Here is a 15739-nt window from a genome sequence, read left to right as displayed (position 1 = left end):
CACGGGAAGTGGGTTAAAAAACGACCGAAAGATTTGCACGGTCGTAAGCGCGCAAGCAAGCAAGCGAACTTAATATAAAGGATTGAAAAAATTAACCCGTAAAAACAAAGTTTTTCACTCTAAATCCTTTATATGCGTGGCGGCTAGAGTCCTCTCGTCCTCTGGCTTGAGATGGCTGCTACCTATGGGTCAGATGATTGTCTGCAGTATTAAACAATTGGTAATTAAATATTTAATTTGTTTTCCCTAAACAGTGTAAAATTTTGCTAATTTTTTTTCACGAACATTAACTGTCTCGCACCACGAGTCTGTGTGCAAAATGTCAGCTCGATTGGATCACGGGAAGTGGGTTAAAAAACGACCGAAAGATTTGCACGGTCGTAAGCGTGCAAGCAAGCATGCGAACTCAATATAAAGGATTTAAAAATCGGAGCATCCGGAGAAAAAAATCCCCACGTGATCACGAGAAGAACACTCAAACTTCTAAACCCAGGGATCTTCTGACACCCGTGACGACGAGGCGCGCGCCATGCCCCCCCCCCCCCTCAAGCGCGGGGCCCGGGACGGTCGCCCCGATTCCTCGGGGCCGCCTCTGGCTGGAGGTGACAGGGAGCGGCTGACGGGGCCGCTCGTCACGTGGTCCGTCATCACTGCCGCCCCCCCCCACCGCTGTGGAGTCACGTGACCAACACTCCGCCCCGCGTCACGTGACTCGGAGATGGCGGCGCCCTGCGAGCAGTGGTGGTGATCCGCAGCGTCTCCTTCGTCACCCACTCCTCACCCTCACACTCCTCTCCCTCACACTCCTCTCCCTTACACCCCTCACACTCACCCTCATCACCCTCACACTCGTCGCCCACTCCGCTCGTCACCCACTCCGCTCGTCACCCTCACACTCCTCACCACCCTCACCACCCTCACCCGTCACCCTCACCACCCTCACCCTCGTCACCCTCACACTCGTCACCCATTCCGCTCGTCACCCACTCTCCCTTCCTCTCGTCTCCCTCCACTGCCTGGATCTGAGAGGCCGTCCCCGCCACCGCCGCCACCATCACCACCCCCCATCATGCGGTGCTGCGCCAGGTGAGGAACCACGCTCGGTCAGTCGACCCGTGGCACCTGCTGCCTCTGCCCCGTGACCTCCTGCCAGCGGCCGTTCGACGCTGCACGTGGCCGCAAAGTGCACGTAGCCTGGCACGAGCGTCGTGGTGACGTCACCGCCACTTAGTGTTGTTGTTGTGTACGTGGGGAGCGGTGGTGGAGCGGTTAGCGCGCTCCGCTACGAAATTGGCGACCCGGGTTCGATTCCCGCTCACGGCCACCACCAGTGACAATCATTTGAACCGGTCCCGGGCTTCCCCTAGGTCGACTCAGCCTCAAATGAGTACCTGGTGCGGTGTGTAAACATCGCCACTGGGGAGACAAAGGCGGCCGGGCGTGGTGCTGGTCACCCACCCCTCGTGTGCCCTGCCGGCCTTCATAGGTGCTGCTACTCGCTAACAGCACTTGCCCCAACAGTCTGTTAAGACTACACGGGGGATCTTTGTCTTTGTAGTACAGAATCATCACAATAACCTCGGCACCACATCCCCTCTCTCTCCAAGCTCTCGCTCTTATAATCGCCGCGCTCACATCCACAACATTAGTAATGAAAACGATAATTTCACAGCAGCATCAGCAGGCATGTTGTCCTCTCCCAGTGTAGGCGACTGGCTATGGAGTCACGTGCAGCAGCAGCATCAGCTGCTCTGTTTCCTCTCCCAGTGTTTACTCCAAACTTTTACTTTGTAGTCTACTGGCTGTAGTGTTACGTGCAGCAGCATCAGAAGGTCTGTGGTACTTTTCCACCCACCAACCCCAGCATCCTCACCACACCCGCCGTGACAAAAGCGCTTTCACTTCTCTCTCCAAACACCAGGAATACAAAATTATTACAGTGGTACCTCGGTATACGACCGCTTTGGAATACGTCGAATTTGGTATGCGTCGTGTTTTGACGAGAGAAACATGTCTTGGGATACGACGTCTTGCTTGGGATACGACGCGCTTGCTAGAAGTTGTACGAGTCAGGATGAGTCGCCGCGTACACAATACTGTTACGGCTCTAACAAGCCGTAACAGTATTGTGTGGAATGACCAAACAATGTCACACTTCAGGAACATTCTTAGAAGACGGCAAAAACAAACTTCAATGGACAGGTTTTTAGTAAAACTCAAACCCGGTGAGCCTCAACCAGGTCCAAGCCAAGAAAAAAGACAGAAAAGAGAAAAAACCCCAGAATTTCAGCTTCCTGAAGTTTTAATGGAAGGGGACTCTCCTTCAAAAAAATAACATCTCCTCCCCTCCCTCGCCACCATCCTCGTAGGCTATCAACTCCTCTCAGCAAGGTAAAGTGATGTTACATTTTATTTTTATTTCAATTTAAATTTATTTATGCATTTATTTTAATCTATGTATGCATTTTAGTAATAAGTAGTGTCTAAATTATTTATACAACCCCATGAATGTATAATATGCCATATAAAATATAATTTCTTATACTCTGGAACGGATTATTTCCTTTCCCTTTATTTCTTATGGGAAAAATTAGTTTGGTATACGTCATTTTCGGTATAAGTCCTACCTTCTGGAACGAATTAACGACGTATACCACTTTATTCGTATTACCGGAACATAAAAAAATAGTATTAAACGCGGCTATAATTTTTTTATTTTAAAGCTGGGCTCATTCTCCAGCCACGTTGACCGACCAGTCTCGCGGGTTTGGTGTGACCGGTAGCGCAACTCACGACATAACCGCCAGCGACGGCAAATATCCAAACCGCTCGTGAGCCTCTGGACCCCATCAACCCCTAGGTCGACTCGGCCTCAAATGAGCACCTGGTTGCGAGTGTGGTTTAGTAAATATCAGCACTGGTTGAGACGTGGTGTTGGCCACCCACCCGCCACCACCCCCTCGTGTGCCGTGCCGGGCCCTTCATAGATGTTCGTGAAGAGCATTGCCCCAACAGTCTGTTAAAGGTTTTATGGGGGAATAAAAGTACCCGGCGTTGCCCGGGGGAAAATATATTTAAAAACTTCTCTTATACACTACACTTATATACTACACTGCTATACACAACACTACTATACACTCCACGACTATACACAAGACTACTGTACACTACACTACTGTACACTACACAACTATACACTACACCACATACACTACACGACTATACACTACACTACTACACACACCACTTCTATACACTCCACGACTATACACAACACTACTATGCACTACACTACTGGTTTAACACGTAGGCTTTCACGACCAATATCACATCTACGCCTATATAAGGAACGAAACAGGTGGACTTCTCCACAAATCTGGCTGTCACCTGATGATTACTGGTGGAACGTCGTACTCAGATTGTGAATATTGTGGCTTGGCTCTCCAACACACCGGTGTGCTGTGCTAGTAACGAATTGGCATGTTCTGTTTACGTTGCAACCCTTACTAGTTGGCTGTGTCGGGTGGTGGCGAGCTTAACGACACATTTATATATTAAGAGAAGAGAAGATCTAACCCAAAAACCTTGTATTATGGACACTATACACTACACTACTATACACTACACTACTATACACTACACTAATATACACCACTACTATATACTACACGACAGCACTATACTAAATTGAAAACTAAATTATTTAGAACTGCTTTTTTGTGTTAGTTTGTTGTCCTCCGCACCTCGGATTGGCACGGTGGGCAACGTACGGCTGCGAAAGCAGTTCAACACGCACTCAAGAGCGGCAGCGCCGGTGTTAATAGCGGCTAACGTCTTCACGGTACGCACAGGAGCGCGTAGCGCTGGCACACCCAATGGGTCAGAGCGCGACGCGGCCGGCTGTCGCAAGCCCCGAGGACATGTCCGCGCCGTGCCTCCTCCCGCTTCTCGTCGACCTGTCGGCCGCCCCGGACGACGTCCTGCTGGAGATCCTGAGCTGGGTGCCGGAGGCCGACCTGAGCCGCCACTGCCGCGCTGTGTGCTCCGCCTGGCGCCGCCTCGTCGACTCGGGCGCCCTGTGGAAGCTCAAGTGCCGGCGCGAGGGCAAGTGGAGTGATGCCCGCTGCTCCAGGATGCCCCTGCCGCCCGCGTTTGACTGGAGGGCCTTCTACCTGAAGGGCCCATTCAGCAGGAACCTGCTGCAGAACCCCTGCGCTACCAGTGAGCATTATTATCATCATTGTGATCATTATATTTATTATCATCATTGTGATTATATTTATTATCATCGTGAGGACTGGGCTTGGGGTCCGCCTTAAACGCTGATATCTCGTCATTGTCTCCATCAGACACTATAAGTGGGGACTGGATAGTGGATGAGGGTGCCCCGATGGTTAGGAGATGTTAACTACCTCGCCTGTTATACACGAGATCGTGGGTTTAATAACCGACCCTGATGCCTGCAGGACACATCTGGAGTTTGCATGCTATCCCGGTGGTGGCAGGGATTTTTCTGCAGGTCCTCCAGTTTTACCCTCCACATTTATGACCAACCTCGTGCATTTATAGCAGAGGTCGCAATCGGGTACCCGATTCCTGTACCCTACCCGATACCCGGCTACCCGTACCCAGCCGGGTACGGGTACGGGGACCCGTTTGCGACCCTGGTGCGGCCAGGTATGGGTACGGGTAGGCTGTGAGTCATTGGTGAGTAACCGTTTGTCACTCATTTCCCAACGTCTTGTCTCTTCTCACAATTCAAGTTCCTAGAATCAACCCACCCACGCCTGCAACATGGCTTCATCCCAGAGGTCGCAATCGGGTACCCGATACTCGTACCCTACCCAATAACTGGCTACCCATACCCGTTTGCGACCCTGGTGCGGCCAGGTACCGGTACGGGTAAGGAATCAAAACCCGTTTGTGACCTCTGATTTATAGTATTTGGCTGCGATACATTTCCACATGGTAAGCCACTTATTATTATGATTATTATTATCATCATCATTATTATGCTACTTCTGTTTACCCTGCAGGAGAGTCGTGGTGGCTAGGAGATGTTAACTACCTCACCTGGTATACAGGAGGTTGGGGGTTCGATCCCAACCCTTGACGCCTGCTGAATATTTTGAGTTTGCGTCTCTCTCTCCCAGTGGTCGCGTGGAGTTTTCTCTGGGTCCTCCAGTTTTTCCCCTCTACATTTAGGATCAACATCACACGTTTAGAGTATTTGGCTGCAATACATTTCCACGTGGTAAGCCTCCTCATTGAGCTATCATTTGTGGCATGGTCGCTTCTGAAAACAAGCGAAATAGCTCAGTGAGCCTTAGCTGGTGAAATAAAAAACTAGTTTAGTGAGTGTTGAAAACTTGCTAACATCACAGGACCAACTCGGGTGCCACGGGTTAACTGACTGAGACGACTGGCAGATGCCCCCCCATCTGTGTTCTCCATTGTGCCAACTTGCTGCGTTTTAGCCGCCCAGTGTTCTGCTTGCTCTGCTAAGGCCCATACATTGCTCCGTGGTTCTTACTTGGTAAAAATAATTGAGTAATTCGTCAGGTATATTTGTCAGCATTGGGATGTTTTGACCGATATCAGTTTCGTATATTTTTTCTTTAACTACTGAAGGAAAATGGAGAACCTGGAGAAAACCCCATGCAGAACAGGGGGGAGAACATACGAACTTCATTCACTCACCCTCACCAATACCCGCCATTCGCCACTAAGTGACGGTGATGTTACCAAGGTGCCTGTGCCAGGCTAGGTGCACTTTCAGGCTACCACTTGAATTGTCGAGATTATCGCTGCTGATAGGAGGTCACGGGACAGACCCAGGTGCCACACGGGTTGACCGACTGAGATGACTGGCAAGATGTACCAGCTGTGCCCCCTAATGTGTCAATATGCCGCATTACTGTTGTGAGCGTCACTCCTCTGCCCTCTGCTGGTGCTTGAGAGCAAATTGTCTCCCGCTGCCCAGTAGCGTCCTTCATGAGCCTCCTCCACAGAGGCTGATGTTGACACTGCTGGTACCGGTTTTTTGCAAGTCCACTCAGCTCCACATCCTCCCGTACCGCATCAAGTTCCATGTCGTCTCTAGCCGAGTGTCATGCTCGTTCATAGCCTCCTCTATCCGGAGCGAGCTCACTGATGGGAACGTGTACAGATCACCCTCACACAGCCATTCTGATATACTAGGAAATCCTCACTGGGTCTTAAGTATTTACATTTGGGGACGATGTTGCCTGCTGCTGCTGTCTATGTTCTCCCAATGGAGTGATTTGCCAGATAATCTTTGAGCATTGTGATGTTTTGGCTAGCAGCGGTTCCATTGTGTGGGTTTAATTTTTTTTAACTATGGTAGGAAGTTTAACACGTAGGCTTTTGCGACACGGCCAATCAGTAAAAACTGTGTCATGTTGACAAAAGACACTCTCTCCTCTTGCCCACCTCACCCGTGCACTCTGTACGTGCAAGACCAGTTTGACGGTTGGCATATCACAAGCAACGGCGGCGACCGTTGGAACGTGGAGGACGTGATGGTGCCTCTTCCAGAGCCGCACACCCACATCACCAAGTCCTTTGTGTCGTCCTACAAGTACGCTCCCTCCCCCTGCACCCGTCACACCGCAGTCCTATCATGGCCCGCATTATTCTTAAGTTTCAACTCAGCTCAGGCTCGACTCTGGCTTTACTGGCTCAATTAAGCCAAGTTAAACTTGAGCTGGCTCAATTAGAGCGTGGTCCCAGTCGTGCTCAGAATTTCCATGGGGCTGAGCCCGAGCGATAGCTGAGCCAGCCGCTCACGCCTCTTTAAAAGCAAGTGAGTGGCTCAAGCCAGAGCTGAGCCATAGCCGAGCCTGAGTGTTAGACACTGAGCCAGAGACTGAGCCAGAGACTGAGCCTGAGTGTTAGAGACTGAGCCAGAGCTGAGCCAGAGGGTTAGAGACTGAGCCAGGTCGACTCGGTCTCAAATATGTACCTCGTATGGTGTGTAAAACATCGCCACTGGGGAGACAAAGGCGGCCGGGCGTTGTGTTGGCCACCCAACCCCTCGTGTGCCGTGCCGGCCTTCATAGGTGCTCGCTAACAGAACTTGCCCCTACTGGTCTGTTCAGGCTATACAGGGGATCTTTGTCTTTGTTGTGTGTTGGGTAGACCCCAATTCGAATCCCGCTCATGGCCAACACCAGTGACGATTATCCGAACCGGACCCTGGTGGGCCTCCCCTCGGTCGACTCGGCCTCCCAAATGAGCACCCTGTGCGATATGTAGTTAACATCAAAGGCGGCCGGGAATGGTGCTGTCCACCCACCCCCTCGTGTGCGGTGCCTGCGTTCATACAGATCTGCTGCTCGCTAACAGCGCTCGGGATCTTTGTCTTTGACGTGTGTCAGCTGGTGCGGCAAGGAGCAGGTGGTGTCCCTGCTGGCAGAGGGGCTCTGGGTGGAGCTGCTCGACGAATACCAGCCCCACATCGCCGTCTCGGACTGGTGGGTGGCACGGAGGCGCCTCCCTTCACATACGCCCGCCGTTTAAGGCGATGCCCGCGCGCTCCTCCGACCCTGTCCTGATCTCACGGTCGTGCCGCTAACTCCACCGCTGCCGCCAGTGCTGGCCATCGAACGGGTCCAGTCTCGATCCAACGATAGGCAGCACTCGGGAGGGAACGAGTGTGACGAAGCCTGCCGAGACGGCGATTGGAAATGTTGGGACGATGAACGAAGCTTGAAAGTTGAAAAACACGGCTTCCGATTTAAAGGGATGCCAATAATCGGTGCAATGAAGCACACCCAGCTGTTGCCAGGCCAGGGGTAGAGAGTGTATGGGAAAGCCTCCGTTGACTGCCCAATGAACATTGCGTCTTTGCTAGCCTTAGAACAAAGAAGCAGTCGCCGCCATCGCGCACTTTCAGATGCGCGTCTGCGGCCGTCTGGAACGCTCTTCCCTCCGATATTAGGAAGCCACTAGGGATGTGTGCTTTTAAGTCACCGTCTCGCTTGACAAACTCATTCTTTTTAGAACTGCTCTTTGTGCCTAGTTTGTTGTGTCTTCCCCCTTCGCAAATTACTCCGTTGGGAAACGCACTGCAGCATTTATCGCTCCACGTTACCGCCAAAAAAACCTCACGGGGCAAGAGTCTTTGAGACCCGCTGAGGCTTTCCCCAGCGAACGAGCAATATCAGTCGGTCAACGAACCTGCCTTCGCGTTGTTGGAAATGATCGCGAAAATAATTTTGTTCATTTGGCATTGGTGCCGTCGTCCTGATAGCGACCGTCAAGAGGAAAGGCGCCGCTGTGTTTCACGTGCACACAGCCTGGGGCGGCTTCACGGTCGTCAGCAATGCTGCTGCTGCTGCCGCTGCTTTGTGCAATCTCAATTGAGTGATTTACCGGTGTAAATGAACGAATTTGGCAAATTTGGACGGTAACGGCGGCACGCGGCGTATCTGCGGATGTACGTTGAACTTCGTTTGCACCGTACGTAGCCAGCCGTGCTAATCGAGGTGTGCAGGGGGAAGGACAACAAACTAAACGCACAAATAGCAAGTTCTAAAGAAATGAGTTTGTCAATCTGGACGATTTAATGGTGCGTAACTCCCAGTGGCTTACTAATATCGGAAGGGAAGAGCGTTCCAGACGGCCGCTGAAGCAGCCGCATCTGAAAGCGCCGCGCGATGTTGCGGTGACCACCGTCTTTGTTCGACTACTTAGCCAATGCCAGAGACCACGTCTTAGCGGGTGTACGTTGAACTCTTTTCGCACCGTACGTAGCAAGCCGCGCTCATCGGAGGAGTGCGGGGGGGAGAACAAACTTGAACACAAAAGCACTTTTAAAGAAATTAATTTTCAATATAGATTTAAAACTGCATGGCTCTGGCGACTTACACACACACACAACAACCCCCCATAAAACCCTTAACAGACTGTTGGGGCAATGCTGTCGTGGCGTGGCTGTGTTGCGAATGATGGTAGCGATCGCAACGGTGATGATGGCGATTGTGACGGTGACGCCAATGATGGAGTGGTGGCTGTATGGTTAGGTACGCCGCACGCTGGGACCGTGGCTGTGTTGTGAATGATGATGATCACGATCTTAATGATGATGACGATGGAGTGGTGGCGGTGCGGTTAGGTATGCCGCACGCTGGGACTGCGGCTGCGTGTACGAGCTGAGTGTGACGCTGCTCGCTGAGGATAAGAGCCGAGTCCTCGCGCGCTTCGACCACAAACCCAAGCCCATCCCGCAGTGGACCGACGCTTGCTGGAACCAGGTGAGGGCCCGCAACCTGTAACGCGTCGCCACCACACGGTAGTCGCTCGCTCTCGAAGAGCGAGCGAACGAAAGAGAGAGCGAGAGAGAGAGAGAAAGAGTGAGCAAGAAAGATAAAGTTGGAGAGAGAGGGAGCGAGAGGGAGCGAGAGAGAGAGAGTACGACTCGGAGGTTGCGGGAAGGAACCACAGACCAGCGGTGAAGGCGGTAGCAAGGTGGTGGTAGAGGTGGCGGTGGTGGTGGTGGCGGCGGCGGGTCGTTTCAGTCACCAAGCCGGTTTCGGCGTTATTTTTTTATTTAGAGGCGTAAAAGCAGCAGCAGCACCGTTGCTTTCCGAAAGACATTGTTACTCACAACGCAGAGGAACGGAGCGGCACGACCGCCACCACTACGATAGCCGGCGCCAAAACTGCGCAATACACGCGCCCTACCGCATGGCCTTGTGGGAGCCTCGTTACCGATGAAGGTTATTTGATTTGTTTTCTTCCGGTTCCGTTTCGAAGAAATACCGGGGATGTACACAGGCGTGGCGCTGGCCACTCACCCCCTCGTGTGTCATGCTGGCCTGAATAGCTGCTCGCAAACAGCACTTGTCCCAAGAGTCTGTTAAGGCTATCCGGGGGATCTTTGTGAGTGAACGAATGAGTGGGTGGATGAATGGGTAAGTCGGTGGGTGGATCAATGGGTGGGTGAGTAGGTGAGTGAGTGGGTGAATGAATGGATGAGTAGGTGGGTAGATGAGTGGGTGGGTGGATGAATGGATGAGTAGGTGGGTGGGTGGGTTGGTGAGTGGGTGGATGAATGTTTGAGTGGGTGAGTGAGTCGGTTGGTGGGTGGGTGGGTGAGTGGGTGGATGAATGGATGAGTAGGTGGGTGGGTTGGTGAGTGGGTGGATGAATGGGTGAGTGAGTCATTGGGCAGGTGGGTGAGTGGCTAAGTGAATGACTGAGTGCGTGGATGAAGACTGAGGAGGTGAGTCGGCCGGTGGTTGGGTGGATGGATGGGTGAGTGAGTGGCTAAGTGAATGGCTGAATGAGTGGGTGTGTCCTGTGCAGTTGAGCCATGTGCTCACTAACAGCCCCGAGAATCTGTTAAGGCTGCACGGGATTTTTACTGAGTAAATGCATGAGTGGGTGGATAAATGGGTCGGTGGGTGGGTGAATGGCTCCGTGAGTGGGTGAATTAATGGATGAGTGGATGAGTGAGTCAGTAGATGAGTGGGTGAATTAATGGCTGAGTGAGTGGGTGGATGAATGCGTGTGTCGGTTGGTTGGGTAGGTGGGTGAGTGAGTGGGTGAATGGCTGAGTGAGTGGGTGGTTGAATGGGTGAGTAGGTGAGTGAGTGAGTGAGTCAGTGGGTGGGTGAGTGAATGGCTGAGTTAGTGGATAGTTGAATGGGTGAGTAGGTGAGTGAGTGAGTCGGTGGGTGGGTTAATCAGTGGCTGTGTCCTGCGCAGGTGAGCCACGTGTTCCGCGACTACGGGCCCGGCGTGCGCTACCTGCGCTTCGAGCACTCGGGCAAGGACACGCAGTTCTGGTCCGGCTGGTACGGGGCCAGGATGACCAACAGCAGTGTCACCGTGAGCATCCACTGAGAGGCTGGCGGCAGCCTCCTGCTGCAACGCGCCTGGATCCGAACCTCCAGAGTGTGCGGAAGCGGAGCGCGGCACCCCCGGCACCCCCGGCACCAGAGCCGTGCAGCAAGAAGCGCCTGGGTTTGATTCCCAACTCCTCGCGCACTTTTCAATTTTTATTGGACGTTGTACGTTCTCTCTCCCCGTTGTTCTGCTGGGAGAGAGAATGTCCCACCTCCGATTTAGCATGCTTGGCTACGTACGGTGCGAAAGAAGTTGAACATACATGACAATATTCTCTCGTTGTTTCATGAGGGATACGTTCTGGAGATGCTCGTGAATGGCACATTGTGCGGATAATGATATTGGCGGACGAAAAAACGATCTTTTTAATAAATCACCTTAAATAAATGCGTAAATAAGCTAATAGCTATGAGCGTTATCTCATCACTTTATCTCGTTACTTTCATCACTTTATCTCTCTTCACTTTATCACTCATCACTTTCTCTCATCAATTTGTCTCATTTTATTTCTCATCACTGTATCACTCATCACTTTATCTCTCATCACTTAATCTCTCATCATTTTATCTCTCATCACTTTATCAATCATCACTTTATCTCTCGTGACTTTGTCTCTCATCGCTTATCTCTCACCGCTTTCTCTCTCTCGACGCAGCAGTTGTGTGGAGCTCCAGATGCAATTCGCTAATATCCAAATTTCCGAATAGCGAGTTCGTGAATAACGAGGAAATACTGTACATACGTACCTACATGCAGAGTGTGAGTGAGAGTGTATAAGGGGAGCGGCGGAACAGTGATTAGCGCACTGCTACGAGCCTGGCTACACGGGTTCCATTTCCGCTCACGACCAATAACGGTGGCAAATATTTGAAGGAGCTTGGGCCTAGCTGGGTCGACTCTGTTTCAAATGAGTACCTGGCGCGGTATGTAAATGTAAGGTATGTAAACCATCAGCACTTGGCAGACAAAGGTGACCTGGCGTGGTGCTGGCCAACCACCCCCCTCCCTCGTGTGCCGTGCCGACCTTCATTGGTACTCATCCAGAAGAGTTTTGTTTTTCATTGGTGCTGCTTGCAAACAGCACTTGCCCCCTGCGGTTTGTTAAATGTTATATGGAGTGGTGGGGCGTCTTTGTCTCTGTGCGAGTGTACGTAGAGTTTGCAATGTTTCTCTCCGTGTTCTGCGATTTGTTTCCACTGGGTTTTCCAGTTGCTTCCCACAGCTAAAACAAAGTACCCCGACACAATGTACCAGGTCAGTTAAACACGTAGTAGTAGTAGGAGGCAGCTTTCACGACCAATATTATCTATAATCGTTTTTTTGGGTTAGACCACGTAAATATAAATGTCGTTAAACCCGCCACCATCCGACAGCCAATTAGTAAGATTTGTAAATAAAACGTGCCAATTCGTTACTAGTTCAGCACTAATTACTCTCCAGCTATAACCGGTGTGTTGGAGAGTAACGAATTGCCACGTTTTGTTCACGTGATAAACCTTTACTAAATGGCTGTGTCGGGCAGTGGTGGGTTTTAACGACACATTTATATTTACGCGATGTAAACAACTCAATTCTGAAGAAAATACAAAAAAAATCTCAACAAAAATCATTCAACTGGGGTCACACGCAGCAGCGGCAGCGGCGCACTCCCCCCCCCCCTGCCCTACTGCGATAACTCGGCAAGAGCCTCCTGGATGAGACTTACCTGGGTAATCGAGCGGAATAATCATGCTCATATAAAACATTACCTGAGCAATCGAGCGGAATAATCGTGCTCATATCAAACATTTATTATTATTATTATCTATGCCTCGATTCTCCTGGCTGGCTGCTGGCTGGGCTCCTCTGCACCCCAACAATAACTTTATTGTTCATGGCCATGGGCCGTGTAACTGGCTACAGGGGATTAAATCAGTGCTGAAAATGAAATTCGGAACGTACGGGAGAAGTTGGGAGGAGAGGCGGGACAGTACTCGATAGCGACGCTGAAGAGGCAGGAGTCACGAACACAGAAGACTCGCCATGCAAGGTTATTTAATGTCGCTCGGACTTTTGGCTCCCTTTTAACCCTTTCCCATTCCGATGACGTACGTCACGGAACGTAATCAGAAGTACAAGGCCATGCGAGAGGGCGTGTGTGGTACGGTTTGACGGCGACTATCGTAGAGTGGCGGCGGTTATGTCACCACGGTTCTCTGCGGTGACGACGTCTGGAAAAACAACGGCGTTGCTACGACTACACCTCTCCTAAATAAAACGAACGCTGAACCCGCTCGTACGTTCCAAGACTCGGCGGTGAACGGGATGACCCACCACACCCCACAACTTGCAGACGTCTCGGAGCGGGAAAGGGGTTAAGGTAATTGTTTCTCCAGAATCTCTTTAAATCCTGGAGAATATAGATATAACAAAAAAAACTCGCAACAGTTATTATCATGGCATTTTATTACGACATCAAAAGGAAGATTACTGTCGGTGGTTCCGCTATAAGATTGTGGCAAGAGTAGTAAAGTGACAGCTGTTTTATTTTCCGCTGCAGAGCGACGAGTTCTCCACTCGTGAGATGTTCACTTCCTCACCTGGTATGCAGGAGGTCGAGCGTTCGATCACGACCCTGACGCCTGCTGTATATTTGGAGTTTGCAGTGTCTCTCTTTCTCCCCGTGGTCGCTTGGATTTTTCTCCGGTTTTTCCCTCCACACATTTATAATCTGCATAGTTTTAATGTAATGGGGCGTGCAGCCAATGGCTTGGAATGCCAAAGCCCCTCCCCCATGGCGTGGCTGCGCCCTTTCCCCAGGTGAATGGACACCCGCCGATGTTTAACTATTATAAAGAGTTTGTGCATGTCGACTGTACATGCATGCGTACACAGACCTGTCAACCTATACGGTTTACCCCGTATTCTTGTGCAGGGAAATTGAGTTTTCAGGTCCATACGGCATCCAGCCGTTTCAATTCTGGCTCTGTAGGATGAACGTTGAGATGTATAAGGGCACGGGGCGACCAATAAGGTCTGAATTGGTCTGTAATAAGGTTGGCACTGATAAGGGGTTGACGGGTGTGCGTACATTATATATATTTCACTCGCTATAATTAGACGTGAATTACTAGTCGAATGCGTTTATGAGAAATATCAAGGGTTCTGGTTGGATTATAAAGGCGTGAATTCCGGGGGGTGATTATTTTTTTTATCTCAACTTGGTTCATTCGCTGAGGTTTTGGGGATTTTTCTCTCCGTTACCCCTCCCCCCCGCAGAGGTCGTGGGTTCAATGTGTGGGGTTGTGTGGAGCGTTGGGTGGATAAAATGCAGCAAGTTGGCACTGGGGGGGGGGGGGGGGGGGGGGGGGGTTACAGCTGGTGCATCTACCGGGCATCTCAGTCAGCCGACCCATGGCACCTGCCGGGTCTGTCCCGAGACCTCCCGGCGAGCCTTCGACACTTAACGTGGCCTCAAAGTGCACTTGGGCCTGGCACAGGCGCCGTGGTAACGCCACCGTCACTTAGTGGCGAATGGCGGCTGATGTTATTGGCCAAGGGGGCCCTTTCTGAGCCAAAGAATAACGGGCGACAGAGCCGTGACGTGTTTCTGTGTCGGCACCGAACGTTTGATGACAACGCTCTCCCCCGGCAGGTGACGCGACGGCCAATTTCAACGGCGGTGGTGGGTATGGCAACATCTGACTTGTGGGCGACCCACTCGTTTCACCCCGACTCTTACTCAAATGGCAACGGATGATATTTTTTTGTAACCCCGTATATACAACAATCTGGGCTGTAACTTTCAGTAGACTCCCGATGATCCGCGCTAATGACGGGGAGGACGGCTGCGGATGATTCAAAGTCGCGGATATAGTTCAGAAAAAGAAGCATTTCTCCACGGGTCTCTATGCCAAGAGCTAATGGTCGACCGATTGATGCGCGTGCTCAGTCATGACACTTTCCTGCTCCCGCGCAGAAGACTCGGCCTACGAATTGGATGACGGCAGAGCCACGTCAATCAACATCAATCAAACTCCACCTCACTTGTAAAGATATTGCAACTACTGTACTGTAGAGGCGATCATGTGGATTTTAGATGAGCCGGATCACACATTTGTTCGGTTTAAGCACCATGTGGCTTGTAATAAACATTCCCAGGAGTAACAATGTATAACTGTTATGAGATTACTCGCCTTTTGCTCGTCCAAGGACGGATGTATTGCAGTAAATCTGAAACTTGCAAACGAAAAGCAGACCGCGTCGTGGTATTCATTGCATTAATGCGTGTGCAGTTTGTAAGGCCGCGGTGACAGACCTATTTCATTTGAAGGTTATAATCCCTTGTTCATCTTGACGTCCTTTTTAGTTATATGTCTCAACAAGCTTTATGGAGATCGCGTGACGTGAGGGTTCTGCCTTTGTAGTGAGGGTTAAAAGTTGATGCTGAGGAGGGAGGAGGCGCCTCGCCCCCCCAATGTGGAGTGACGTCACCTGCTAACTGTTATTAATGGAGGGGGGTGTCCATTTGGAGGACGTCACATGGTCATGATTATTAATGAGGGGGGGGGGGGGGCTGGTCGACGGAGTGACGTCAAGAGCGTTAAGGACAGACATTCCTGGGTGATAGGAGGTATTAGTTTTGGCTCGAGGGGAAATCCACGAGTTATTAATTGACGTCATAATCTCAGGTGCCGTGCGGTGAATCCGCACATTGGATCAACTGCACGCGGACAATCGAGAGTCTCACGTTTCTCTTGTTTAGTTGCTGCACCGCGTATTGGGTTTAGCGGAAGACGGTCTCACAGGGACAGTATTAATAAAATATGTCAAGGTAACGATGCTCAATTAAGTTGTCGGCGTCTTGATTTCATGCCGGCCCTAT

General features: G+C 51.0%; 1 protein-coding gene across 1 annotated transcript; it reads left to right on the top strand.

Moving 5' to 3' along the window:
• Positions 1 to 705: 705 nt before the first annotated feature.
• Positions 706 to 15110, top strand: LOC133358612 (F-box only protein 6-like). Its single transcript, XM_061577000.1, has 6 exons — positions 706 to 1086; positions 3852 to 4221; positions 6481 to 6601; positions 7401 to 7496; positions 9140 to 9278; positions 10735 to 15110. The coding sequence occupies exons 2-6, from the start codon at positions 3876 to 3878 to the stop codon at positions 10870 to 10872; spliced, it is 840 nt and encodes a 279-aa protein (XP_061432984.1). The 5' UTR covers positions 706 to 1086; positions 3852 to 3875; the 3' UTR covers positions 10873 to 15110.
• The last annotated feature ends 629 nt before the right edge of the window (positions 15111 to 15739 follow it).

The sequence above is a fragment of the Lethenteron reissneri genome, chromosome 62 (assembly GCF_015708825.2).
Source record: "Lethenteron reissneri isolate LAM-NWPU_2019-01 chromosome 62, ASM1570882v1, whole genome shotgun sequence".
Lineage (NCBI taxonomy): Eukaryota > Metazoa > Chordata > Hyperoartia > Petromyzontiformes > Petromyzontidae > Lethenteron > Lethenteron reissneri.
The sequence above is the reverse complement of the archived record's forward strand: the minus strand, read 5'-3'. Positions and strand labels throughout refer to the sequence as shown.

Bases quoted from the DNA above. Each gene is read 5' to 3' on its own strand.
- LOC133358612 (XM_061577000.1), top strand. From the start codon at position 3,876: ATGGGTCAGAGCGCGACGCGGCCGGCTGTCGCAAGCCCCGAGGACATG. The intron at 7,497-9,139 runs GTGGGTGGCACG...CGGTGCGGTTAG, and splicing joins CACATCGCCGTCTCGGACTG to GTATGCCGCACGCTGGGACT. The intron at 9,279-10,734 runs GTGAGGGCCCGC...TGTCCTGCGCAG, and splicing joins CCGACGCTTGCTGGAACCAG to GTGAGCCACGTGTTCCGCGA.